The sequence below is a fragment of the Mustela lutreola genome, chromosome 5 (genome assembly GCF_030435805.1).
Source record: "Mustela lutreola isolate mMusLut2 chromosome 5, mMusLut2.pri, whole genome shotgun sequence".
Lineage (NCBI taxonomy): Eukaryota > Metazoa > Chordata > Mammalia > Carnivora > Mustelidae > Mustela > Mustela lutreola.
The window spans coordinates 3,913,329-3,941,260 of NC_081294.1; the positions used below are offsets into that span (position 1 = coordinate 3,913,329).

Here is a 27,932-nt window from a genome sequence, read left to right on the forward strand (position 1 = left end):
TTATCAGGAAAGGTTCTGGTTCACACTGAGCTATTAGTAGTTAGGTTTTAGGGGAGTCAGAGTTACAGATGGATTTTCAGTTCGGCAGGGGTTAGCGCCTCTGACCTCCATGTTCAAGGCTCATCTGTACTTTTGAAAGAGATTCACAAGTGAGCAAGTGTATTGGGTCGACTTCACTTTTGGAAAGGCCGCCTGAATGCCGCACTTGCCTATCCTTCTTTCTCAGTCCATCAGAGATGTCAGAAAATAAACAATCCAAATAAAAAACAAAAAACAACAACAACAAAAAACTCTTGTTTAAAGTTAAAAAGTTTACTACCAGTGGAGGAAAATATAGAGCAGATGGTATCAGTTGGTGATGAAACCCAAAATTACAGCAAAAATAGCAGGCTTCAAAAAACAAATTTGATTGTAGAAGCCCTGCATTTCTTAAGATCAGAGGTGCAGGGCGTGGGAGATGGAGCAGGACATTAGTGGTTTGTCACGTAATGGATTCAGGTTGAAAAATACATGTATAGCCTTCTGGTTTCAGAAACAGTTGCTGGCATTTATCCACACGTTGTGGCCTGAAGTTTAGTTCTGTGAAGTGTCATTTGCGACATAGGAGGAACTCGGAGTGGGTGTGGATATAAGAAAATCAGAAAATTGGGAAATTACACCAGCTTTGAAGGATAGCCACTCCTGTTCGCAGAAGATGAGATACTTAGGTTCTCCGTATAAATCCTCGTAACTGCTTCACTCTGCATCCGTTCCCCCCGAAGGCAGGGCCCCATAGGTCCATGCAGTGAGCACCTTCATGTATTGCCAGAGGACTGTAGGCTGAAGAAGTGCACGCTGGCGCTCAGAGATGGCCGGCCTCAGCTTTCATCTAGAAGCAGCAGTCACAGGGAAGAAAGGTACCAAGGAAAAAACCCTGAGGAGATGGTATTAAATCACGACGGGAGGGAAGAAAATATTAAAAACAGAGTTAGAGCCCTTAGAGAATCTCTTGCTGCAGTGAAATTGAGCTAGTGGGAAAGCAGGATCATACACGTTGCACTGGTCACCTATCAGGACCTGTCCAAGGGGAGGCCAGAGCCCTGCGGAAGAGGTCAGCAAGAAGTGATTGGAGGACACATCTCAGAGCAGGACACACATGCAGTATTTCTGCTAGAAAGGCCTGTCAGGTGTTGAGCATGACTTTTGTGTATGGTCTTTATTTCTGGCATGTTAGTAGGAAGTATTTTTAAAATCAACTGAAGTGGAAAGATCGAATGTAGGGAGATGGATAGCGAAATTTGGAGCCAATGCTGACTTGATAGTAGTAACCAGGCAAAAAGTAATTCAAGCCTACAAATGAGTTTACACGGATTGAAAGGAAATATCCAGGTTAGGTGCAGTTCACCAAGGAGATGGTGCTGTCATAGACTAGGAATGTGAGACTCTGTGGTAAATGCCTGGAAATGCTAGAGGGAGTAGTCGCCTGTTTCCGTGAGAGCCTTTAGTGTGTTTCTCAGATGCTGTCGTCTGTAAAAGCAGACAGAATGGGTGGAATTGGATTTGTAATTTCAGGATTGATGATTTACATCTAACTCTTAAACCACAAACCTAGGATTCTTTAAAATCCTTTCAGACATATATGAAATCTGTTTGCTAGACAGCAGAAACTCCATCCTAATATGAGATACTATTATGATACTGAAATTTAATAAGATATTAATAAAAATCTCTCCCTCCCCCCGATCCCCCCAAAACCCCACAACTTTCCATGTCTGTCTGATAAGTGAGCATGCGTTAACATAAAGCAACTCCTTTTGGGTAGCAGAGAACATAAAAACTGAAACAACTGTAGGGCAGTATTAAAGTCTCTGAGATATTGTCAGTGTGGTATTCACTGGACCGAGTGATCTTACGTGATTGTTTTAGAAAGCAAGAATGAGAGGAAAGTTGGAAAATGCAACAGAAATGAGGAAAATGGAAAGAAGGAGAAGTTGTTGATTTGGGCCCATTAGAGCAAACAGCTGGAACCTCGTAGGGCTGTTGAAACCGACAGTTTGTCGGCAGGTCTGATCAAGAAAGGAAGGAACAGAAACACAGCGCCCTCACGGCTGGGAAAGCTACAAAAAAGCCACAATGAGAGAATTTCCAAATTCACACATTTATATTCCGATTGAATCTTGTTTGTGAAATGAACCATTTTCAAGGGAAGCATGCTCAGATTGACTTGGGATGGTTGTTGGAAACCTGAACAGGAAAATAATGCAAAAATAATTTAAAAAATTAGTTAAAGATCTAATACCATACAAGATCCAAATGACTTGCAAGTGAGTTCTATAAAGGCTTCAGTGAGTAAAACTAATGTCTTCTTTGTGTCTGAGAACTTAGAAAAATATAGACTTCTTTCCATGTCATTGTCTTAGACTCAAATAGGCCTGTACCAGAACCAGCTAAGAGTCACACACACGCACACACTCGCACACGTGCTGTCAGTTGGGAATACAGCTGCAGAAATACCAAATGAAATTCTGAGAACTCCATTCTCGGGGTAGTAGAATATATGGATTCATTATGATTTAAGGGTTTATCTCAGGAAGACCACGACCACTGGCTAAGAGAAAAATGATACGATCATCTCAATTCAGCACCCGTTTTTCATAAAAAAAATATTTGGTGAGGTAATGGTCGAAAAACACGTTTGGAAACTGAGAAAGGTGGAAGCTGAAGAGCCTGTCAGAAGCGGGCACGGGCGCTTCTGGTTACCTCCATTCTTTAGTATGCACTGGGGGCCCCGCTGAGCTGTGCAGCAGAGCCCTCACGGAAGAGCGGGGGCTGTAAGTTGTCACGGCAGAATTGTCATGGTTTCAAATGACGAGACCGTCTCAGTAGACTCAGTTGGAAAACAAGTATCCGAGTTTGGCAGAGTGGTGACATAAGCTTCGGGCACATCGAATGCACAGTCCTCAGCCTATCGGAATCAGGACGGAGTGAGAACCACCTGTTAAGGCAGTGGGACCAACGTGTCTAGGAAGAGAAAAATCGACAAGCAGTGTGCAAGGCCTCTGTGAAGAAGCCTGTAAAGCTGCGGAAGAGTGTGAAAGCCCAGACACGGGAGCAGACGTTGTTACTGGGTCAGAGGCTCACAGCATAAAGATGGGAAGTTCCCCCAGGCGTATTTCTAAGGGTCCAGCCTTACTCAAATCCCACTGAGTTTCAGATGGGAAAGGGCAAGCAGATGGTAAATTTAGGCTTCTCAGGGTAGAATAATAGATGTTTGGAATAATGAGGTTTTTGAAAAGGAAAAACCTGAGTGACGCTCCTGCGTACCCAGATTGTAAAACACAATTGTGATGGTGTCACTGTGAGAGCGTGGCGTTCGCGTGACGCCGGGCAGGTCAGCGGAGCAGACAAGTACAGAGACACGCATGGACGCCTTAGGTTTTGATACGGGCAGGTTGATACTTAGGTTTGATCTGGGGGTTGGTGGAAGGTGTGCGGTTCAACATAATGAGCTTTTCTCTTCACAGCTAAGTAATGAAGCCACAGTGTGCGGTTTTTTTGGAGGGGTGTGTGTTTGTGTTGTCCTGCTTTATTGGGAAAGGATAGTTCTGCTTTGTGAGATGAGAGGTAGTGAACGAGTGCTCAGAAAAGGCATAGCTCTGCTTAATAGCTTCCATAGGAATAGAAAAGTAACTTTTTCTCTCTTTTTTTAAGGTTCCTTGTTTGCTGCTTTGGGTATACGTAATAAGCAGGGCTCCTGGTCAGGTCATTTAAGCAAAGGGGATTACAGTATTTGGAAGCAGGCTTCTGGGTAGGTTAAATCACAATGTGGATAAGTTACCTGATCACGGAATTTTCAAACTCGAGAATGGGTGTGCCTCATACACGGTGACAGTCAGAAGTCGATTGGGCTTCAGAGAGGTTGGAAATGGGAAACTTTTAAGCTTGCCTTGTTACTGTGTCCTCACCACTTAGCCTGGCCCGCTCTTCTGGGGACAGCGCTCTTTGTGGAGTGATGCAGCTGGGCAGCTTAGATAGGGCTGACCTATTTCAAAATATGTGAGTTCTTGCAGATATTTTGGGTTAAAAGGTTGGTCTTTATCTTCTCTAGAACTGGATTAAAGATTTCAGTATTTTCAATAAATGCTTCAGGCCGATTTAAGAACTTAAGGGAAATTATAATAGAACTTGAGGAGGCCTGAAATTATTTAATACTTAAAGCCTTTTTTTAGTTGAATTTTTATTAGCACGGTTGGTCTTTTATGCATATTTGGCCACAAGCTAGTCATACTTAAATTTTTATGAATATTTTTTGTTCTGGGAGTTTTTTGGGAATGTATATACATATTAATGTTAAACTCACTATAAAACCATAGTGTCACTTAGTTATATGAATTTCATTAGGCTTGCTGTGTTTAAAACGATCTGAATTCACAGATGATCGAGGACCTAAATCTGTAGAAATGTGTACTCAACCTGAACCAATGGTTCTTAACTATTCTAGGAATCCTAATCCTTTTGAAAATGTATAAAAATTCCAAGGCTTTCACTTCCCTTTTAAAAGCTTATGTTTCTCTGTGAGTCTGCCTGTTTGTGCGATAATCTCTTCCTTTCCACGTGTTTATTACACACACGTTTCTGTCTTCCACCCTGTTAACCCCTTAAGACTGTTAATGAGTCCTATTCTCCACAAAGCCCCCAGGTTAGTTACAACATGGTCAGTTTTTTTGTCTTTTGATTTTTGTCTTTTAAGATTTTTAAAGTAATCTCTACATCACCGTGGGGCTTGAACTCACAACCTTGAGATCATGAATTGGACACTCTACCCAGCATGGTCAGTTCTGATGAGTTTTCTGACCCCCTCATGTCACTGAGGGGTGTTTTCTGCTATTGTTTGCAGTAAACGTAGAGCCAGCGTTTCCTGTATCAGACATTATATCTGTGCTTCTGTCCCTCATCTCTCACCACTTTCTATAGAAAGTGCCAAAAATGTGTATGGTCCATTCATACAAATAGGTGATAAAGACTTTTACCAGCAAGTAGATTTGGTCTTAGGAGTCTTATGCCCTCCCATTCCCCTCACCCCTAGGGAAAAAACAAGCCTGCCCTCATCGTTCAGCTGGAGCGCTGCAGGCCTTCCCATCAGCAGCTTAGCTGTTTATGCACAGTGGTTGGATTTGGGGAAGAAGTCTTGGTCCGTAGCTGTTGCCCCAGCCCCTAAGAAATCCTGATTTCCCAGGAGTGTGTGTCGGCCTTTTGTGGATTGAGCCATATGACATGTCTTTAATACTCTGCTCTTTTGTGCAGGAAAAGTAAAGCTACTTCTGAAGGAGCTCTGGCTCTGCATAAACACAACACACAGACTACCTGGTGAAGGCAGCCGATGCATCACAGGTGAGAGAGAAGCTTCCAGAAGTACATTTCATGTACGGAAGTAGAAATGTTTACCGTGGGCATTATATGCCTTCAGCCTTTGCTGCCTCCTGAATCTGACATTGAAAGAATAAGATAAATTGGAATGGGTACTTTCAGTTACAGAGCTCCTTCCCCTTCAGCGTGGCTTCTTGTCTCAGTAAGTGCATTTGGCTTGTACTCTTCCAATGGTGGCTTCCGTCAGAGGGCGTGTAGGGAAGCCGGAAGGGCACCTAGTGGAGTGCGTGTGGCGGGAACATGCAGAGTACTGGGGAGGCCTGGTGCTTTCCGAATCATTTCTCGGTGTCCTCTGTCCAGTAGCAGCCTCATTGGATTTACTTTTGTAAGCAGTTCCTTTGGTTGAACTGTCTGCTGTACATTCACTGTGTCCTTTAGAATACTGGTGGTGTCCGATAAGCAGTGGTTTCCTTTCATGCTGTCATATCAGATTAGCACTCTTCAGTGCTGTCCGCTCATTTTCAGGTGTGGCTTCATCTGTGGGCTGTCTTGATCTGCAGGCAAAACTGTGGAGGCCTTCTGCCACGTTCTCAGTTACACCCTACTTAGGATTTAAGCTTTGGATAGAGGTATTAGTTATCCCAGAGTGGATTGGGAGAAGTTAGCTGTCATGCATAAGATTAAAATGCTCCTTACTTAACACCCCCCCCCCCCCCCCATTATACTGGTTTCTGATGAGTTCACAGATTGCTGAGGATCTGAGTCTGTAGAGGTGTGTACCTAGTTTTCTCTCTCAGGCTCCAGAAGGCAGAGTTCCCTCAGAAAAGTGTTACCAGGCAAGTTGCTGATTCTCATTTGTGCTTGACTCCGTGAGGTTTTGTGAGTTGGAGAGAGGCCTGTTGGATGGGGCGCTGTTCAGTCAGTTGTCACGCGCTGTGTGGGGACCCTGCTGATACAAGCAGGTGGCACCTGGGTCTCCTGAGCCAGCCTCCGAGGCTCATGGTCCATGAGCAGAAGTAGCTCGGGCAGAAGTAGCCTGGGCCTTTTCTCAGTCAGCTTCATCAGCTAGTTGCCGTGTTTTATTCTAAACACTTGATTTTATGTTGTTTAAGATGTTATTAAAAGGGCTCCCTATTTAATCTTTTCTTTTTTTTAAAGATTTTATTTGTCACAGATAGATACTACAGGCAGGCAGAGAGGCAGGCAGAGGGAGGGGAAGCAGCCTCCCTGCTGAGCGGAGAGCCTGGTGTGAGGCTCAATGCCAGGACCCTGAGACCATGATCTGAGCTGAAGGCAGAGGTTTAACCCGCTGAGCCACCCAGGCGCCCTGGAATCTTTTTTTTTTTTTTTTTTTTTTTTTGGTGCCCTGGAATCTTCAGTCTTAAAACATACTCTCTTTGTTTTTGTAATTTTTTGTTTTTATATGAGAAGGTTTATAAAAATAGTGCAGGGAATTCTCTTAGACTCCAAATCCAAATTCCCCTAAATTTAACCCTTGGTGCAAGACGGTTAAGCTCAGTGAAAGCTCACATGGATGTGTGGGCGCGTGTTGGTCCCCGGAGCCCACCTTGCACCTAGCAGCCTTCTGCCTTTCGGCCCCCAGGTCTGGCGGTTCATCCGTGTCTCTTTGTCTCCTGTCTTCCTACTTTCAGAGAGGAAGCATCATTTCATAGGAAACCTGTCAGTTTTGTCTCGTGTGCTGTTTTCTCATATTAAGTGAAGTTCGACTCTTTCCAGCAAGAACTCTGCCGTGGTTTCCTTGTGCTCTGCCCGGGACATTGTACCGGCGAGTGATTGGAGGAATGGATGACTTGGGGTGACAGCGGAAGTGCTTGTTTAAGGTGGTATCTGCCGGGCTTCTCCAGTGTTAAGTTACTGTGAATTATCTTGAGAGAGACACGTGGATGCTCTGCAGTCAGTCACTTTCTCCCCGCTCTGGCCTGCTGAGTCTAGCATCTGCCGATGAAGCCTGCGTGGTACCACTACTGCCTGGTCTGCTAGTGATTCTATAGTTTCTCTGTTCCTTCTACCTCTACTAACTGGAACTCTATTCTCTGCCTGTGCTCCATAACTTGTGTTTATTTCATCATTCATATTGCTCCAGCTTTGGTTGTTGGGACTGTTTTTGGGTTGACTCCTGGGCCCTTGAGGCATACCCCAGCCTGTTTTGAGAACTTCTTTCTGGCTCGGCAAGATGTTTCAGGCCCTGTTTGTATTTCCCACTCCCCAGCCCTATAGTCAGTCACTTCTCCAGGGAGCCGTGAGTCCTTATGTACAGCTTTCAAGTATGAAAAATGGTTATTTGTGGTTATTTCCCAGGACACAAATATCTTCACTGATAATTGGGACCACAGCAGTTCATCAAAATCAAGACCCCCAAATCACTGGCTTTTTATAGTAACTTTCCCATTGCACCGTAATGCGATGTATGTATGTGACCTAGTTGAGGTTCTTCATTATAGCATTGTATGAACGTGGTTATTGGGTAGGCTTGATCGTTGGCTGATTTTTTATTGTTTTGCAGACAGAGGAAATTGTGTTCCCTGTCGGTCTCTCTGCACAAAGATGTGTCTCCGAATGCTGCTGGTTGTGTGGAAAGACAGTTACTGAAAAGGGGAGTGTGCCAGCGAGGCCCGTTCCCGCCGCCGTGATGCCTTTCCACCTGTGCGCGCTGAGGCCCGTGGGCCCCAGGGCATCACCTCCACCCACCTGCCCTTCTCCTGGTCCTGCGTATAGGGAGGGAAGTGTACCTACAGGAAATGTCTTTAGGTCTTACAGAGTGATTGTTCACTAGAAAGGGAATGGGCGTTTTTTAAAAAATGTTCTTGTTTTTTGGGTTTCTTCAATAAAGCAGGCATTTTGAATACTTAGGGTAATTTTTAAAGTTTTCTTAATGTTACATATGTTTGATACTTACTTTTTTTCTCCCACAGAGAAACCTGCCAAAGAAAACCCCGGGCCCACAGAGTCCAGGGACGATGGTGTGCCCCCTCCAGCAGGAGGCAGGCCACTCCAAGGCGCAGCTGTGCAGACGTGCCTGGCAGAACTATCCATGGAAATAGAGGGCGACTTCTCTGCATGTAGACACGTGGGGAGGCGCGAGGACGGTGGAGCCGCGCCCTGCAGTGACCACGTAGCTGACGAGGGCCTGCGTCCTGAGCGTGAGACGCCGGGGACTGACGAGGACAGTGCTGACGTCTCTGACCGTGATCACTGTTTCGATGAAGACCTCCAGGCTGCAGTTGACTTCTTCAGACGTCCTCCTCCTCTGTTGTCTCCGGTGCCGTCACCCCCTTTGGTGTCCCTGCCACCCCTGAGCACGTTACCGTCGGCACTGGCGCCTGTGAGTCTGTACTTGGCATTTGAGTTCTCCTGTGGGCGCGCTGCTCCTGCGGGCACGCTGGCTATGTTCAGGGGGTGCTGCTCAGTGATACTCAAACCAGACTTTCTTGGGGCAGATGTGCGCATTGACGAGGGCATGCCCATGCTCTTTACAAGAACGTGGAGCCCATGACATGTTCACTTAAGGTTGCATTCTGTGTGTCTTTATCCTCACCCTAATTCACATTCCCCTGTGGGAGGACCGTGTTCTAGTTGTTGTTCTCTCTGCTGCCTGGAACCTAGCGCAGTGAATGCATTAAAGTATGGTTGCAGGCCTGAAGCTTTTCAGAGATGGGGAATCCATGTACGTAACACACATGCCCATTAACCTCTGTTTGCCAGATTCCCTGCTTCCGTTTGATGACTTCATCACCTTTTCATGTTTTGCAGAATGGTTTATTGTAAATTCTTAGGGAGTTAAGTCTTGATGAAGCAGATTTGTATGCTTTTTGGCTTAAGGAGCAGATAAATGCATTGCTCTGAGTCACTCCCTTTCTTCAGGAAGCAGTGTACATCTCTTCTGTTCCAGGGCCATGCTTGGCCTGGGAACGCGGATGTGACTTAGTCCGTGGTTACCACTTGGCTGGATCTTGTGTGGCAGTTGGGCGGGGGAGGGAGCAGGTGATCGCACAGCTGTGATAGAGACTGCCCAGCTGGGGGCACACCAGCTGGAGAGGACCCAGGCTCCTGAGGGAGGCCGAGGAGGGCAGGGATGCTCCGGGAAGACAGGACCCAGCTGAGTGTTCAAGAGGGAGGGGTGCTTCCGGTGGAGGACCTCTTACACAGGGTCATGGGACCGAAGGTGAGCTTGTGCCAGAGAACGTTCACGCTTACCAGGGCAGCAGAGGCCGTCTGTCCTTAGGACTTTCCATTTTATCGTGAGGGCAGGAGGAAGTCCTTGGTGGACCTGGGAAGTGGATTTAAAGTTAGACGTTCAGTTGCAAGTTTCCCTGTAGCCTCTGTGTGATGGCATCGGGACTGGGGATGATCTGGACAGAGGTAAGAGCGTAGGGGGGTATCCCGGCCTGAATCCGCAGCTTCCAGCGTTCTCCACACCTCTTCCCCGCAGCAGCACTGCGGTCCAAGAGCTGGGGCTGGTTTGAGAAGCGTTCGGAGGCTGACGAGCAGCGTTCGGCGCGGTGTTTAGTGCGGTGGTTGCGGAGGCGGAGGCGGCGGGGGTTCGGCGCGGTGTTTAGTGCAGTGGTTGGAGGTGGAGGCGGCGAGGATGCTGCAAAATAGCGAAGGAAAGCAGGGGCCCTGCTCTGGGGAGGGGCTGGGCGCGCCGGTGTCAGCCGGGGCTGCAGGGGTGCGGGGCGCACGGGCTTGCAGGGGACATGGGCACTAGGATTTTAGAGCCAGGAGCATGGTGGAGCTTGGTGGCGATGGAGGAGCCAGCTCTCCTGCTGTGCCTTGTGATGGGGGCAGTTCAGCTAAAACAGCAGGGGCTGCCCTGGGGTGTGGGGCGTTTCTGGAGCAGAGACGAGGGGCTGAGTGGGAAGGAGCAGTGTCGGTGTGCGTACTGTTGGAAGAGGTAGAGCTTCTTCACTTGGTAACAGCAGCCCAGATGCAGCCCAGGCGCGAGGACATGTCTGCAGGAGGTACATGGAGGTCGCTTCCCGGAGTGGTGGCCAGTTCCGCTCTGCTGGAGCTGGACGCCTGCAGAGGAGTGACCTGGAAGCGGGGGGTGGAAGGCTGTGCAGCTGGAGTTGGACATGTTCTGTGCCCGGAAACGGGGAGGAAGAGCCAGAGAGTAGGAATGTTTGGCCCTTTGGAGGATAGACTAACGCTGGCCCTGTCTGTTGTGGGAGGAGCGTGCCCTGCGAGTGTGGGGGTGGGGGGCTCGGGGAGGCGGTCCGGAATGGTGGCAGGGGCTGCTCTGCCTAAGCTCGGCTCCCTGCTGGCAGCTTCCGGATGGGGCTACCCTTTCCTCCCCCTTTCCTAGGCTGTGTCTGAAAGGATTCTTCAGGAATGCATTTGATTGAGAGTTAGACACAGTTGGTCCAATTAGTATTTCTTAAGAATCGCTTTTTAAGGCATTTAATTGTTGGGTATGTTTAGTCGTTTTAGTTAACATTTAACTAATAAGAATAACTCATTCATTTTTAAGGAAACGTACTTCGGAGAGTATACAGATTCCAGTGATAATGAATTGTCTCAACATAGAAATTCTGCTGAGTCTGTTTCAGAAGATGAGACATCTGAATCACAGTACTTTGGTTCATCCAGAAAAAGTAAAGGAAGTGTTGGTACCTGGGAGGAAAAGCTCAAATCACATGAAGCCACCCAGGCTCTGACTACGTTGGAAGTAAATGAAGTGACAGCTGTCGGGTTTGGGACGTTCACAGCGACGCTGAGAGAGCCTTCAGCTGCGTACCCCGGAGCTCGCGAGAAACACTGGATGGTGTCACGTGAGTCCGCGAGGGACGGGAGAAGAGCCGTTTCGGATGAGGCACAAGGACAGAGAGCAGTCAGGGAGGCGGATAAGTCAGTGCAGACCGAGAACACACTTCATGAACCCATCAGAAATGTGTGTGCTGAGATGTCGTCTGGCAGCCAGGCACAGGGCAACGGAGTGGCCCTCCGGAAGTCTGACGTGGGTTCCTCTCCCCTCGGCAAGAGGCCATTCAGTGAACTCATGGAATCTGAAGGAAAAACCCTACTATCCAAAATGATAGGATCCCCCAAATCACAGTTTACTAAGTGGACATTAACTAATGAAATCCCTCTTGAATCAGATCGTCTGTCAATCTCTGACCACTTGCAGGGAATGTGTAGCGTATTGGGAAAGAAGCGAGATGTTCAAGGCTTCATTTTAGGAGCATCGCCTGAGCCAGAGGACGATGCAGGTGACGCAGCGGGTGCCCCAGGGCTCCGTGGTGATGCCAGCCTTTCTTCCTCTTCTACCTCGGGAGCATCGTCTGTCTGCAGTGACTCCCCATCTTCCTCTGGATTAAAGTATGCTCATGACCCACACATTCCTGCTAAAGTTACCACGATGGAACTGCACCACTCAGAACAGAAGCTACAAGCTGAAACCTTGAATGTGCTAGATCTGCAGCCTGCGCCCCCAGAGTGTCCTGCCAGAGAGAACCATCTGGAGAAGAGCTTGTGTGCTTTGAGCCCTGAGTTGGGAGCATCACATTTTAATAATGAGAGCGACAGTGAGGTCAAGTCCAGAGACGTTTTGAAAGGCATTCCCAAAGTCTGTTCACTTGCACAGTCAGTATTTATACAAGCTATGAAAGAGGCACAGTGCAGAAGCCAGGGTCCCAGCGCTGAGCTCCCCGGGACTAGGGCGGATTCTACACCATTGCTAGCGTCTCAGCGTAGCTTGACCAAGGGTGGGTTTGTTTTGAAAAGCCCTTCGTGGCACCATAGTGATGTGTTGCGGAGAGGTGGGGAAGAAAGGCTGAGGGCCAAGTCGGAGCCCGAACAGAAGACTAACCACCAGGTACAACAGGCCGCATCCTCCTTAGAAAGTAGACGGTCCACATCGAAGCCTGAACTTGCCTCAGAAAATAACCCCATGGGGCTCAGGGTTGCTACGTCACTGTTGCCTAACCAAGTGTCCGTGATCACTAAGCAGGCCCGGCCCGACAGAGTGCAGAGCGCTAGACTGGAACCCTGGAGGCAGCAGAGGACTGAGCCTCCCTTCGTGGCAGCACACGCCGATCCTGGGGCTGTTGCCACGTCCTCTGTACCCAGATATGGCGGAGAAAGAGAGGACACGGCGTGGGCTGCCCAGGGAGCGGCTGCTAAGGAAGGGACCTCGCCACAAGTTTCTGCCTCGTGGAGAAAATTAAATTTCAGTTTTCCAAGTGGCTCTTCACCAGTCGGAAGTTCTCCTTGTTCCACAAATAGCAAACCGTCTTTCTCTCCTAAAAACATCCCTGTCCCAAACCAAGGCGTCACAACCGAAGCCTCAGCACAGGAGGCAGTGCCGAAGCAAAGTCTGCTCCTTCATGCCGTGAGTCTGGACTCCCCTGGGCTGGATGGGGACCAACTCCGTCCCGCTCCAGAAGGGCCAGTGTCGAGAAGTTTCGCTGTTGACAGAGTGCCCTATGGGGGCACGGGCAGGTCTGGTAGTGAGGCTCTGGCCATCCCGGAGGGCTCTCCCCGTGTCCGCCCGAGCCTGCAGGAGTCCCCAGAGCTGCCGTCTCAGACTCCTGGCGGGGCTTCTCCTGAAGGTTCAGGCACCACAGGGACGGCTCTCCCGTCGGCGATTCTCAGAAAAGATGAAGAGACGCGTGCTGTCCCCGCGAGTGCTCTCGCTGGGCCTCTGTGTTGTTACTCGGGCATTCGGGAGGGAGGAGGTGGCGACACGGAGGTGGAGGAGAGTGAGGCGCCGAGCGGCAGCGAGTGGGAGAGTGAGCCCGAAGCCGCGCTGGGGGACAGACTGCAGGGGGCTGCCCGTGCCTCCAGAAGAGGTTTAGGAGCCCCAGGTGCTGGCGCAGCCGAGACCCGGCCTTCCGTCGAGGTGGGCCGTCTGACCTCCGCGCTGCAGGACTTCAACATCAGTACTCTTTCTGAGATCGACGGGCTCTCTACGTCAGAGGTCGTGAAGTTTCTTGAAAGTTGTCAGTTAAGAGATTACAGTTCAGGGGACTCTGTTTCAGAATGTTCTAGCAAAGGAACCCTGCGTAAAGAAATGAACAAAGACTCAAAGCCAGGTGACCTCTCAGGAGGAAAGTACAGAAAGCAGCTCTGTGAGGAAGAAACCCTGGAAACCTCCGAAGAGTGGATTGAATCGGAGGACGAGGAGGGTGCTCTGAAGAGCACAGGGCGGCTCACTCGGCGCTCCTTGGAAGCGCTGTCCGAGGTGCTCACCAGGTTTGGACGGGAGCTTCAGGCCGGCTGCGAGAGCTCTCCTAGAAAAGACGCTGCTGACTTAGTGCTCTCAAATACGCACGGTGGCATGACCGGTGAGCCTGGCAGAGAGCACGTCCCCCCTCAGGGGGCGAGTGGCTTCCCGCCACACCCTTCAGGTTCATCCCCTCCAGTAGCCAGCATGACTGGCAAGGGCCCTTCTGCTAGCGGCTTGTCGAGTCACGACGTCACTCCTGGCAGTCCTGAGGGTGTTCCCAGTGTGAGCAGCCCGATCGGTGGTGGGGCAGGGCCCTCCCCCCAGCGCTCGGACTCCGTGGCGGGGCAGACCATAGAAGGCAGTGCTGAGGAGGGGGCAGAAACAACGTTTCAGTGCCAGATATCCACAGTGACCTCCGAAGTCATAAACGTGCTCATCAATAAGGATCAAAATCTCGTCATTGAAAAGGGGGACCACTGGACCATCATAAATGGGGTAGCTCTCATGCCAGATGTGGACCAGGTCATACTGTGTGACACTCCTGAAGACACCCCTGTTTCCCCAGATGGAGGAGGCCTCGGAGCTGGCTTCATTTCCCTTACTTCCATGGAGAAATCTCCAGAGACTGGTCACCCTGACCCTCCGTTTCCAGAGCCCCAGTGCGGCAGCAACCTATCATGTGCGCAAGAGGAAATTTCCAGCAGTAGCCAGAGCACCAACTTTGATAAAAGCCGTCTGCGTAACAGGCCTGTCAAACCTAGCGTAAGGATTAGTTCTGAGATCTATGATCAGAACTTTGAGTCTCAGACCATTGCATCTGATCACACGTACTTTAACTCGAAACTAGAGCCGTTCAGCAAAAATAAGAATCGATCAAAGATTTCAAACAAAGATCAATCGAACAAGTCGGCAAAGACTTTGGCATCAAGCCGAGTTGACACTAATCAGAATGAAGGTTCTCAGTCATTTTCAGGGGAAAGAGAGAACACAAAAACTCAGAGAACTCAAACTCAGACCATCCTAGCCAATGCTGACACATCAACCCCTACAGATGGTTCTGACACGCTGAGTAAAATCCGGCGGGAGGTGGGGCCCCCTCTGCCGCCCTTGCTTGCTCCTCTGGTCGCTACACCTCCAAGGACTTCGCAGCCGGTTTCTCCGCTGCTGGCAACTTCTTCTCCCTCCTCACCTACCTCTCCTCTTGGCCAGATTTCTCCCTTGTGTGAACTCCCTGTGCCTCCTGTGATGTCTCCTTTGCCGGAAGGGCCGGGAGGCCTCTCTCCCCCATGCACATCTCCGTCCCCATCTGCTGCACCGGCCGGCGAGAGGATATTGTCCTCACCTTTGCAATTTTGTGCTGCCACCCCAAAGCATGCCCTCCCTGTGCCTGGCCGCCTCCCGCCTCTGGCATCAGCCCACACAGCTGTGGCTGGACCCCAAGAGAATTCCGTTAAAATCCTCGACACCATGTACCCAGAACTGTCTGCCAGGGCCCGTACCCTCAACATTCTCAAAGGGAACATTCAGCTCACTCGCGGTCCTCCTGCAGACCGGAAGAGCTTAGCGGGGCCTGTCAGTGCTATCACAGGCTTCAAGGCAATCACCTCAACATCCACCGCCTTTGTTAAGACAGGGGGCAGCTCAGGGAGTGACTGTAGTCAGGAGAAGTCCAGAGGCGGGGGGACTCGCCAGGATGCAGGGGGGAAAAGGACGTTGTCCGCATCTACACTGACGAGCGCCAAAAGACTGCGGCTGGACAGCGGGTCCCCAGAACCAGAAACTGGGGGCGCCACTACAGGAGTCAGCAAGGCCCTCCGGAGGAGCCTCCCGCAAGCCGAAGCTGTGGCGGCAGAGGAAGAAAGTTCTCCTCTGACCGTCAGTGCCGTTTCACAGTTGCCTCCAAACCCAAAAGAAACCGTAGAGTCCCATGACAAAGCCATAGCCGATGCGCTGAAGAAGATCGCAGAGTCGTCTTTTGATCTCTTACCTGTCATTCGAAGTCACGTGTATGTAGGAAATATCTCCAAAAAGCCTGTCATGAGAGATCAAGAGAAGGAAGTTGTTCATGAATTTAGCACAACCAAAAAGGTACGTGGTTGCTCTTCTGTAGGAGTGCTAGGAATTGCATGTCCTCAGAGACAGGCTCTCTGCTCTCAGCAAAGTGGCAGATGACCCTGAACAGAAACTTGATTTCAGAGATAGACAGATATCCACATAAACATTGTGACCTACACTTTGTTTCTAGTCAGCATTTTGTGTACTTGAGATGGAAAAAGACACTGGGGATCTGATCATTTGTATTCATCAAATACCTTAAAATTTTAAAGAAATAAAAGTGATTGTCAGGATTACAGTTGCATATTTCCCATCCATTCTGGCATGATTAAAAGCTCAAAATGATTTGCTCCAAAATATCAAATTATTTTCCTGTAATGGAGCCTCTCTTTTCTGTGAACAGTACGTACACATTTGAGTCTGAGCACCTTCCAGAAAGAGAGCAAGGGGTTCCGCTGTGCCTCCTTTTTAGTATCTGTCACCTATGAAACAGGAACCGATCTTGGTTTCAAGATAGGGACAGTTAAAGTGGGAATACTGTGCAGATTCACACAACTGGTGTTTTAGGACTTCTCTAGGGTTGTATTTTCCAAGTTTCCATGTCGACACCTTGTGTGGATTCTTTCCAGTGTCTCCTGGATCGCGCCGTGTTGGTCTCCTGCACACCCTGAGAGCCATGGTGGGAACAATACGGATGTGTCTTCTGTTGATTGCTTACTTTCAGAAAGTAGAGAAAGTAATACATGTCACTTTGAAAAGATAATTTTATTTTCAAGTGAACAAATGGATCAAATTATTTAATGCCCTTCTTCTTACGTAGGAAAATGGTTGCCCAGTATTTTTAAGACCTAAACAGGATAAATGTGTAGGGTACATCAGAATTCAGAAAACAGAAATGGGAGAAGAATGTAGAGCGAGTGCAGTGCACACACACTAAATTATTTTAGCCCAAACAAGGAAGAATACTTGTTTGGCGCGGCCGCAGGCAGACGGATGTGCTCGGCCAGGGCCCCTGGCCCCTGCAGGCAGCCTGCAGGTTTGGACCTCTTGCCCCCCACACCGGCGGGGGGACGGGAGGTGGGTCACTGGGCTGAGTAAAAGCAGGTGGTTTGCCACAGTGACCGCTCTTTTCTGCTGGCTGATCGAGTGCGAGATTTATGGCCCTATTTCAGTTTTGTAACTTGAGCTATTTAGTAGACAGAAGCAATTCAAGTGTACATTACCTTCTCTTTTTTCTTCTTTTTCTCAAACCTAGCATTTAGCAGAGTGCTTGCTGCACTCTATCCTCTCAGAACTGAAAATTCAGAAGATCTCCATGGAGCGCAATTACATTCACGCCCTCTGCAGAGTGTATGTGGGCATCTGTCGACAACTTGGCGACTTGGAAAGAGCTCGTTTGTTTTGCTACAGCCTACTTAAGGAAGGTACGTTTAGGTAGTGACATTTCTGTTTTGGAAGCCCACTTCTGCCTTTTTACCTCATTGTTACGCTTGGATCTGTGTTTGCAGCTAAGTGTTTGCGGTGTATCTTTCAAAATAGTGTTAATGTTTGGGCATTTATCAGAGGCCATGAAGAGCCTGAGCTGTCCCACGCCCTGCCTGGTTTTCAGTGGGAGAGTTGACGTGACATACACGTGCTTCTCTCAACACATACATGTGCACTGGCACATAATTCAGGGTCTCTCATCGCTGTGTGTTTGTCTCCTGGTGTAGTTACTGAAGAGTCAGATGCTGGCAACACGAGGTAAGGGCATGACTGTAAAGTCAGGGACAGACCCCCGTGCTGCATCGGAAGCTGGGGAAGGCCGAACTCTCCAGCGGCGCAGCGGCCCGGAGCAGGAAGGGGGCAGAGGGCGGGAAGGCGGGCTCTCCGGGGCGGCTTTTCCGTTCCCTGCCTCCCTCCCCGCTCGCGGGGCGGGTCAGGAGTCCGCCTCTGTAATAGGACGTGCTCAGTGGGCACGTTTGTAAACAGAGTAACGATAGACAAACGCAGCTCAGTTTCCTGTCAGAAAGTCCGAGCTCGATGGGGTTTTTCATCCTTCTTAGGGCGTTCACAGGGCTTGTGAAGCCGGGAGTGGAAGGTGCCCGGCGTGTGTACCTCTGTGAGCGAGGCTGCCGTCCGCGGCCCTCTGCCTTTCTTGGTTTCCTCTTGCCGGCGTTGGTGGGTCCGCAGTAGTTCCCGGTGTGCTCGCTAGGTGTTAGGGCCCGGACGGTGACTGGTGACTGGAACCAGACGCAGACCCGCCCGAGTGGTGAGGCCCGTGTTTGCTGGTCACGTGGCCCCGGCGCACGTGGGGCTCCCGCAGTGGCGGGTAAGTAGCCAGGCCAGCGGCGTGGACTCTGCTAGGCCCCCGCGAGGTTCTGTTCTTGTCAAACACCGCCAGCCCCCTTTCTGTCAGGCTCGTGGGGAGCAGGTCTCTCCCTCAGAAGCGATCCCCCCCTGTTGTCGGGACTCCCATGGCCTTCCTCCTGCAGGCTCCTGGCTTTTTCTTCACGGTGCTTACCCCCCCGGCCTTGTATCCCGAACGCTTCTGTTTGCCGTCTCCGCTTACCACATTGTGTGCTCTGTCAGGGCCGGGATTCGGTCTTGTCCCTACGTCCCCCTACCCCTCAAGGATGCATTGTACGCAGCCATTGAGGATCTGTTGCTTGAGGGGCTGTGCCGTGGAGGGGGATTTGTGAGACTGGGGGGTCACAGAAGCTCTCCTTGTCAGAGCAGCTTCCGAACTGGAGGTGTGAAGACACCAGCGAGTGCCTCTAAGAAATGTGAGGGAGGGGGCGCCTGAGGGCCGCAGTCGGTTAACGTCTGCCTTGGGCTCAGGTCATGACCCCAGGGTCCTGGGATCAAGCCCCGAATCGGGCTCCCTGCTCAGTGGGAAGCCTGCTTCTCCCTCTCCCTCTCCCACTGCTGTGTTCCCTCTCTGGCTGTGTCTCTCTAATAAATAAATAAAATCTTAAAAAAAAAAAAAAAAAAACACAACTAAAAAATGAGGGAGAAGATGCCGGGCAGATGGCGCCGCATGTGGAGAGGGTCCTGGGGTGGGAGGATTTTCTGTGTCGACTGGTTCAACCAAGTCGCAAAACACGGACGGTTTCTCACAAGATCAAAATCTTCATTGGTCGTATGACCCAGAAATCCCACTCGCAGGTCCTTATCTAGCAGACGTGGAGCCACACCTCCCCTAGACTGGTGCTCCCGCACCCGCAGATCCCGGAGTGCGTGAGCGGACGTCTGTTAGCTGCAGGAAGGACGGGTGTGTGGTGTCAAGCAGCTCAGTACTGCTTGGCCACACAAGGTGAGGGGCTGCTGAGGCGGTGGCAGCACAGTGGGTCGCGGAAGCATTCTGCTGAGTCAGGGAGCCGGGCAGAAAAGAGTCGCGCTGTCCGAGCGCGCCGACGGACAGCGGAGGAAAGAGCTAACCTGCAGTGTCGGGGAGCGGGTCGGGGTCGTCTGTGTCGGGGGCGAAGGGAGGCACCGGAAGGGTGCAGGCCATGGGGTTTGGGAGGGTGGAAATGTTCTTTGTGTTGGCTGTGGTGGGGGTACATGTTCACTCATCAGAATCCATCAGACGGTGCTTAAGAGTGTGTTTCATTGTGTGTGAGCGGCGTGTGGGTTAGGTTGAGGAAACAAAGCCAACTGTGGGGAAGCATGCACAGTAGAAGGCTTTCATCCGTGATGTATAAGAACATCTCCATATCCGAAGCCTTTCATGTGTTGCACAGGTGAGTTCTGTCTTCCCCGTGCATAAGAAATAGCCTGAAATGACACTTCTCAAATGGGGAAGTTCTAGGGTTTCAGAAGTCTGAAGAGAGAGGCTTGCCTTTGCTTCGTGTCCGGATTTGATGGCTCTTTTCATGAGACAGTGCTGTATATTGTCCAGGTATTCTGTTTCAGATCTAGTTAAGGAAGGTTTGCCAAAGGGAAAAGGTTGGGGGAGAAACAAGCAGATTTGCACAAAGCAGGACCTCCTCGGGCACCCGCTTTCAGTGGTACGAGACCCTGCAAGGCACAAGTGAAATTATTAAAATTGGTTCTTAGCTTGTAATTTATTCACTTGATTAGACATAAAGGTTTTTTTGTTTTGTTTTGTTTTTTCCTCATAGATTTTCCAGAGTCAGAGAAACTGACTTTGTTCATTGCAAATATGTGGCATGATATATTTATTTCCCAATCGGTGATTAATAAGGCGATGCAGTTGGTTGCCAGGCAACGTGCTAAAGGAGAGGTCCGGAACTGTTTGAGAGCCTTTCTCAACTGGGAAAAGGTAAGGTTTGTTTTTATTTCTCAATTGTCAGACCTTACTTGTAGATCTCCTATGAATGTCCTTACTCAGTTTTGTGTTTCGTGTTGAATTAGTTCATAGGCATTTCAGGGACAGGACTCTTCCTATTGAATCCTTTAAAATACCATTTTAGCTTAAGCTTATGCATTTAGTTCAGGAAATGCGCATGAGGCACTTTGGGAAGGATTGGAGCTGTAGGCGTTTTGGTAATTTCCAAAAATTTTCTTTCATTCACTAATTTATGACTGATGACCATGTGGAATGTGTAGGTAGGGGGTGGTTCATAGGAGCTGCATGGCGTTGGCTTCTGTGATGGGCACTTGGAGAACTGAAAAATGGCATTGCAACTCGTTCCTGTCTTGACTTTTTAAAATCTAAATATTGTGTTTTTCTTTTTGATTGATGGAATTTTTATTTAAATACTTAGTTCTTACGTGTTCTTTTCCTCTTTTTTTGATTTTCTTTGGTAACTGAGTGCTGATATACCATCTAGATTAGTGTTCTTTTATGTTACAGCGGTGGTCTAGTGAGAATCTCTGGAGGCTGAATTGACAGTGGTAAACTCTAAGAAGCAATGTAGAATTCAGTGAGAGGTTGATCTTTGTTTTTTATTTTTTATTTATTTAGAGAAAGTGTGCACATGTGCGTGGGAGGAGTGGCAGAGGGAGAGAATCTCTGTTTTTGGGGGATTTTTTTGTTTGTTTGTTTTTAAGAGAGAGAGAGTGCAGGAGGGGCACAGGGGAGAGGGAGAGAGAAAATCCCAAGCAGATTCCGTGCTGAGCAGAGAGCCTAATTCAGGGCTTGAACTCATGAAACTGAGATCATGACCTGAGCCTAAATCAAGGGTTGGACACTTAATTGAGCCACCCCGGAGTCCCAGCCTTGGTTTGTTTTTAAATGACCGTATATTAATTTCCTCTTGTAGTTATCCTGGCTTATGTGTGTAGTGCAGTTTTATATGTCATTTTGCTTTCCATTTTTGTGTTTTATGATATTAATATTCATTAGGCTTTTTTATTATCTTTGTTTTTTTAAGAGCATGAGTGGGGGCAGAGGGAAGGGGAGAGAGAATTTTTCTCTTTTTTTAAAGAGAGAGCGAGAGCACGGGAGGGACACGAGAGAGAGGGAGAGAGAGAGCATCCCAAGCCGACTCCGTGCTGAGCAGAGAGCCTGATGCCGGGCTCAGGCTCACAACCCGAAGATCCTAACCTGAGCTGAAATCAAGAGTCCCAACACCCAACTGGTTGAACCACCCAGGTGCCCCGACTTCTATTTTCTTGTAAGAAATAGAGGAAAGGAATATTGGTAAACAGAAGTTAAGGAAACATTAAAAAGCAAGACTGTAATCATCTTTCCAGCAACTCGTCTAGAGAAATGAGTGTCTTCTTGGGAGACACCATCGGACTCAGGTCAGCAGCTTAGTCAGAAGAGCCCTTCCACCTCATGCCATTGGCCTGCCTCAGTCATGCGCATCCTCCCAGATTCCTGCCGGCCAGGGGCCCCTGCTGTCCTCCTGCTGTGCACCGGCGCCTCCTGGTGGCCCGGTCGGGGTGAAACCAGACATGGTAGTTTGATGGTCAAAGACATTAAAAAGAAAATAGACTTTCACCAAATGTGTTTGTTCTGTATCATATCAAATAAAAATATAAAATCAAAAGTATAAAAAGTGAGTAATACTTGAGATAAAAATACCATTATAAGACTTCGAGATTTTCTCTCACAGAATTCAACAGATCATATAGACAAAAATGAGTAGAACAGTGGAATTCAGTAATACAACAAGTAAACTGGAAAGAATATATATTTCTTTGCATGTCTGTGGCACATTTATAAAACCAGTGATGAATTTGGCCACATAAAAACTTTAATTCCTAAAAAGTAAAGATTCCATACACAAAATTCTTTGGTAGTAATTCCATGAAATCCTCTATAAGTAACTCAGAGATTCCATAAACACTACTTGAAAGTTGGCATACGTGGTCCTGGACAACCTGGGAATAAACAGGAACTCAAAAGTAAGACAAATGTTGTAAAAGTCATTGAGAAGGAAAACATTCTATACCAAAGAGCTCTAGTTGTTATAAAACTTATACTCATTAAGGTAGTTTAAATGTTTTAATATTAGATAATAGAATGGCTGATTGTCATCTTAGAAATTAAATATCTGAGATCCTAGAAGGGATCTAGGAAAAAAGGAATAGAGTTTAAAGGTAATAGTAATGAAACAGAGAAGGAAAAAACATGTAGAAAAAGAACTCATTGCCTTTAAGAAATAGTAGCAAAACATAGAGCTCCCAGATCAGATTAATGAAAAAAGAGAAAATAGAAAATAGTGAGGATTTCAAAAATGAGAAAGAAAACAGACTCCAGATGTGGGAGAGAGGTTGAGAAGCCCACCACCTGCAGCTTTGTAGTGACAGGCTGGAAGCTGAGGATGCTTTCTTAGCAAAATAAAAATGACCAAACTTGGTTTTAGAGGTGGAACGCTTGATAAATCAGTTGTTTTCAGTTGTCACAAAAGAGGTGGAAATGTTGATGTATAGTTTACTGTATAAAAAGCATGTGGAGATTCCACTGAATTTTGGCTAGTTTTCTGAAGAACCCAGTAATTCCAGTCTTTTGCTAGTATGTTTTGCAAGTTTTTTTTTTACTTATTGAAATATTTTTTTTAATGTAGACTCCGCGCCTATTGTGGAGCCCAACACAGGGCTTGAACTCATGACCCTGAGATCAAGACCTGAACTGAGATTAAGAATCGGACATTTAACCAACTGAGCCACCCAGGCACCCCCTGTTTATTTTTAGTAACAGAACCCAGTAAAAAAAGGCATAAGAAAGGAAAAAAATTACAAATCCATTGCTAGGTATTTATCCAAGAGATGTCAAATTAATGTCCACATAAAGACAGGTTATATGCACGCTCATAGCATTTCACGGGTAACCTGGGCTGGATAGTGGGGCTGTGTGCCGCGGTGAGTGCGTAAGCAGACTGGTCCCTCACATAAAGGATAACATTCAGCTGCAGGAGCGACTGTTCGGGCTCCCGGGACGTATAGCATCAGATGTGCACAGGTGTGAAAGATGCCGGGTGAGGAGTCTGGTGCTGGCTGACTCGAGTTTATGAATTTTTGTAAAAAGACTGATATTGAGGGTCAGAGGATGATAGAACTGGAAGAACTTTTTCAAAGTTTAAAAAAGTTACAACTTTTCTTCCCTGATTTGAGGTAAAATAATCTGCATTTCTGTCTGTATTGCTGCTTATCTCCTTCCTGCCTGATTAGATTCTGCTTTCTGCCTGGAGGCTTTTTTTTTTTTTTTAATATTTTATTGATTTATTTTAGAAAGCACAAGTGAGTAAGCCTCTTTCCTGGGGTAGGGCCAGAGAGAGAGTCTGGAACATGGAGCCCCCAGGTTCGACCTCAGGACCTTGAGATCATGACCAGAGCCAAAACCAAGAGATGGCATGCGTAACCAACTGAGCCACCCAGGTGCCCCTGCCTGGAGTTTTCTTATCTGGCCTAGCAGTCTCTGTGCTTATAATCATCTTAGGGCAAATAGTATAGGACTACGATAAATAGAGTTCCTTTTAAAATACAACTTTGAATAAATGTTTTTTAAAATTAAATGATTATTCACCTAATGCTTATTACGTTCTTACTTATGAGATGACTAATATAAGATGTGTTATATTTGAAACTCTAAATTTTCTTTTTTCTTTTGCATTTCCTAGAATGCTCCTGTGGATGTGGGTTTCATGGTTTCTAAGCTGCTGTTGACCATACAATTGTGTCCCAAAACGGAGTTTCAGTCCAGTGAAAAATTTGGAGAAGACTTAAGTGATAACACTTGGGAGTATATATTTGCTATCGACCTGCTCTGCTGCCATCAGAAGTGGATTTGGACACATGATAACATTATAAGGTACGAGGCTGTTGTGCTTACTGAAAGTTGGGTTCTTGAATTGGAAGGTAGGCTGTCACATGGTTTGAATTGTGGTTTGAATTGGTTTTGCTCTTGAAGGTTGCTGAAACATTTTACAAGCAATATTTGATTTGGTTAAAAATTGGTAAAACTCTTGTTAAAAGACATGTATTATTGTTACATCCCCTTGCTTTGTTTTTGTGGTGGCTGTAACTTATTGATATTCTGATACTACTTTCTCTCTCCCAAGGAGCGGTGACCCCTGTGAAGGAGGGGTTTGGGTTCACTGGAACATCCCCAACTCATAGAGCAGTGCCCAGAAAGGCAGCCCTCCATGACTGGTGTAGGGGAATGTGCCATGATCAGATCTTAACATTCAGATACTTGGGAAACCCATGTGAACAGACATAGGAAAAATGCCGTGTTAGCAGCTCTTCTCACTTGGCTTTCTGGAGGGAGCTTAGTCTCAGGCATCTGTTTTATGTAATGAATCTGCTCTTCTCTGTGCATGGAGAATTCTAGCACTAGCCATATACTATCTCTGGAAGAACAGGAGGTGGGAGAGCGGAGAAAATCGTCATTCAGGTGATTGTTCCATAGATCTTAATTTTCTTGGAAGCCTGATTGAGAAAGACTGATTTAAAGGAGTCTGTGGCATTATAGAGGATTCGCAAAGGATTAATAGTCCGTATCCTGCAGGTACTTGAATGTGTTCTGTGGAAAACTGTTCCTCCTTAACACTAGGGACAGATTATATGTCTAAATGTCAAATGATAGGGAATTAAATTATGGTACTGCCACATTAAAGGAATCGCTGTAAGTGGATGTGTAGATACTGACATGGAAGTAGCTCCCATGCTTTGCTGGCTAAGGGAGTGCAGCATGTCTAGCACTGTCCGTATGAAGATGTGAGTGCCTCCTGTGGCCTCGTCTCCTGCCTCAGAGGAGCCCAGCAGGCAGGGTGACAAGTAAGTCCACCACAGGTGGTTCTGGGCACCCCTGCTGGGGGCGAGGACAGAGTGGTGAAGAGTGGGATCTGTGCCTGAGCCAGTGCCACACCCGGAGCCCTGAGTGCTGTGCTCACCGTCACTGGATTTATACTTGTGCGCCTAGAGAAGTACAGGGAAAGAAAAGTCCAGAATTAGTTGAGTAATGTTATCTGAAAATGTCTTAATTTGAGGTGCTTTTAATTTGCCTTTTTTCTGTGTGTTGGCATTTAACTTTTTAATACTGTGAATACTATATAAGAAGTAAATAGACTTTGGAAGAAAGGGAAAGCAAAGAGGAGCTGGCACTGTTTTCAGTCAGTAGAGAGTTTGTAAGGTGTGGTTTGATTGCTGCCTCTGAGCTCCACGATCCTCCGAGGACATGGCAGAGGCTTCTAGAACTCAGGTGCCACATGCACGTCTGTAATATCCCCAGTAAAAATCCAGATTCCCACCTCTTCCAGTTCTGTGACTTGGGGACATTGTCTAGCGTCCCTATTCAAAGCCTTGTAGAAGGGGTGGAAACAGAATAAAGGTCCAAGCCTATAGGTACTTGCAGCTTCTTTTTAGTCAGTGTGGACCCAAGTATCTGAATGGTTGGAGACTGTGTGAGCTTCCTGTGTCTGGTCTCTTTGTTACATCTTCAGAAGACCTTGTTCTGGGGTGCCTGACTGGCTTAGTAGATCCTGCGACTCCTGATCTCACGGTTGTGAGTTTGAGCTCCACGTTGGGCATGGAGCCTACTTTAAAATAAGTAAATTAAAAAGAAAAGTCCTTCTTTATCAATTGTCTGTTTCTCATGGACCATTTTGAAGTTGTTGATCTTTGAGTGACGGTGAGCATGCAAGCTTTCCACATTCGTGTACGTATATGCATGTGTATGTATATATATATTCTGTTGTTTTTTAGTAAAGAGCTGTGGCCTGTAATGGATAAGTGGATAAAATACAGAAAAGGACATGCGAACATTGCATATACTCCTGACATTATTATAGCGTCGATACTGAGGCTGATCGGTGAGTTGTCTGTTTTAATAAAATGTTTATTGTTACTGATCACATATTATATGTGGGAGAATAAGTGTAATAATGAGAATAAGTGTAATAGCGGTCGCTGACCAAACCCTCCCGCAGTGACGGATTTCTGCCACCACCGCATCAGATGCCTTCTCACTTCCTTCTCCTCGCTCAGACCCTTTCTTTATAAATCACTGTTTTCTCTGACTTTGTCAGAGATGAGGTCTTCACGCGGTCCACTGGACATGTGATTGAACGTGTGCTGCTTGGTTCCTCCTGGGACATGCACATGCCCATGTGCCCAGCAGCACATGGAATTGCAGCCTGTGATGCTCGGGACTCATTCGGTGTCTGTAACATGCTGTGTCCTGCTCGTGTAGCACGTTCTCTGCTGGCCCGGGCAGGGTCACATCACACAACTCCATGACTAGGGACTACTAGCCTTGTTCTCCTCCAAGCCCATACCGGAAATTAAAATCTTGCTTAAATAGATTTTAAATGGGACATAGATGCTTTTCCATCGTGGGTAAGCAGGATCTCTGGGGTTTTTGGTTCTACTCCCTGTCGCCCATACTTTTTTATTTTTTATTTTTACTTATTTTTTCCTCCTTGCATCATCTTTGACGAGTTGCTCTCCAGACTGTGCAGAGTTATCACTGATGAGATCGGCTAATTTGGGGAAGGCTCTTCTTACTTTGAACGGACTTCTCCATCTCTAGCACATAGTCTTGCCCCCTGAGCCACACCATCAAGGCTCATCTGATAACCAGTGTTGTAGCCCCTCAGATCCTAGAACATACTCACCGTGACCTTTAAGGATCTTTGGAGTTTAATTAGTTAGAGCTTCAAGATAGTACCACTTGAAGTAAGGTTTGCGAATATTTAAGTTACCTAAGTAAGTCCCATAACTAGATCGTCTGTGACGTGTATATAACAGCTAGTTAGGTTGCCGTCCCAGTAAACAGGCATCGCTGCTCTGAAGCACGTGGTGCTAAGTGAATGTGCAAAATGGTCCAACCAGCAGCCTGCTCTTAGGGAAGACATCTCCTTCCACTGGATAGAGCCAGAAGTACACCTGGGGGGAAGTTACCAGAAAGAGAGCCTGTGGGCCAAGTGATTACTGGAGGCGGTAGGGGAATTTGAAGAGATGCCTCCAAAGACAGCTTGAGGTGTGGAAGTGGATGAACTGCTCCCTGGGGGACTGTCTCAAAACACAGTGTGCAGAGTCCCTTATTTCAGGAAGCCCTGAGAAACCATTTCAGCCCTACCCCAGAAGCAGTACGGATGGAGCAGGGCTGGGGACATGTTCTCAGCAGTGCACTGGCACCTGGACATCTCGCTCTGCTTTCAATAGCATCTTCTCTCCAGGATTCAAGAAAAATGTTCATACTTGGAAATGACATTTTAAATTATAGAACCTATTTGAAAATTAAAAAAATTGGGAGATGTTGTTAAATCCTTAAATAGATCTATTGATCTAGATAAAGTATCTTTGGAATCTTGAAAAGAACATGATAAACTTTTTGAAGTCACACTTAGGAAATATGGTGTGATTTTTGCTGTTGTTTACATACACATATGTGTTGGCCGTTAACAGGAGAGGGGACGGGTGTGGGAGAGCGGAAGGCTGCTGGTCACTTCTGGTAACTTCCTCACAGTCCCTGGGCGTCCGTGGCAGAGCGTCAGCCTCATGCTTGAATCTCCCCTACAGTGGGCTTTCAGGAGTCTTCCACATTTGGCTGGATGTCCAAAGTGCCTGAAAAGCTTTTTAGAAGATGTGTGTGTGTGGATACTGACATAATTAAAGTCATACATAGTTGTATATTACAGGAATAATTGACAATACATAGTTACCAGTATTGTGGGATAAAATGTTAACATAAAAATATCGAATGTGATCCAGAGGGTGGATAGCAAAGAGGTGGTGATGGTGAAAGTGAGAGCAGAGGCAGGCCTGGGGAGCCTCGTTAGTTCTGTAGACAGGAGAGGGCCGCCGGGACAGCCGGGCTGGCCATGGTTCCGCGGGCTGGGGCTGGCCAGTGGCGGCTCAGCTTTGCCTGCTCTGGCTGGCTGTCCACCGAAGCGATATTCCTGGGTGACGGGGTGGGATGCGGGTGGATGGCGAGGGTGGGGGGCAGAGA

The 27,932-nt window shown here is 47.7% G+C and overlaps 1 protein-coding gene across 1 annotated transcript in view; it reads left to right on the forward strand.

The window, feature by feature from the left end:
* The window catches only part of ICE1 (interactor of little elongation complex ELL subunit 1), a 56,959-nt gene that overhangs the window by 22,925 nt on the left and 6,102 nt on the right, over positions 1–27,932 (forward strand). Inside the window, exons 11-17 of the mRNA XM_059173598.1 lie at positions 5,284–5,370; positions 8,280–8,689; positions 10,835–15,619; positions 16,842–17,010; positions 19,690–19,850; positions 23,599–23,789; positions 25,685–25,791. Of these exons, the coding sequence (XP_059029581.1) occupies positions 5,284–5,370; positions 8,280–8,689; positions 10,835–15,619; positions 16,842–17,010; positions 19,690–19,850; positions 23,599–23,789; positions 25,685–25,791 (5,910 nt within the window). The remainder of the gene's footprint in view (positions 1–5,283; positions 5,371–8,279; positions 8,690–10,834; positions 15,620–16,841; positions 17,011–19,689; positions 19,851–23,598; positions 23,790–25,684; positions 25,792–27,932) is intronic.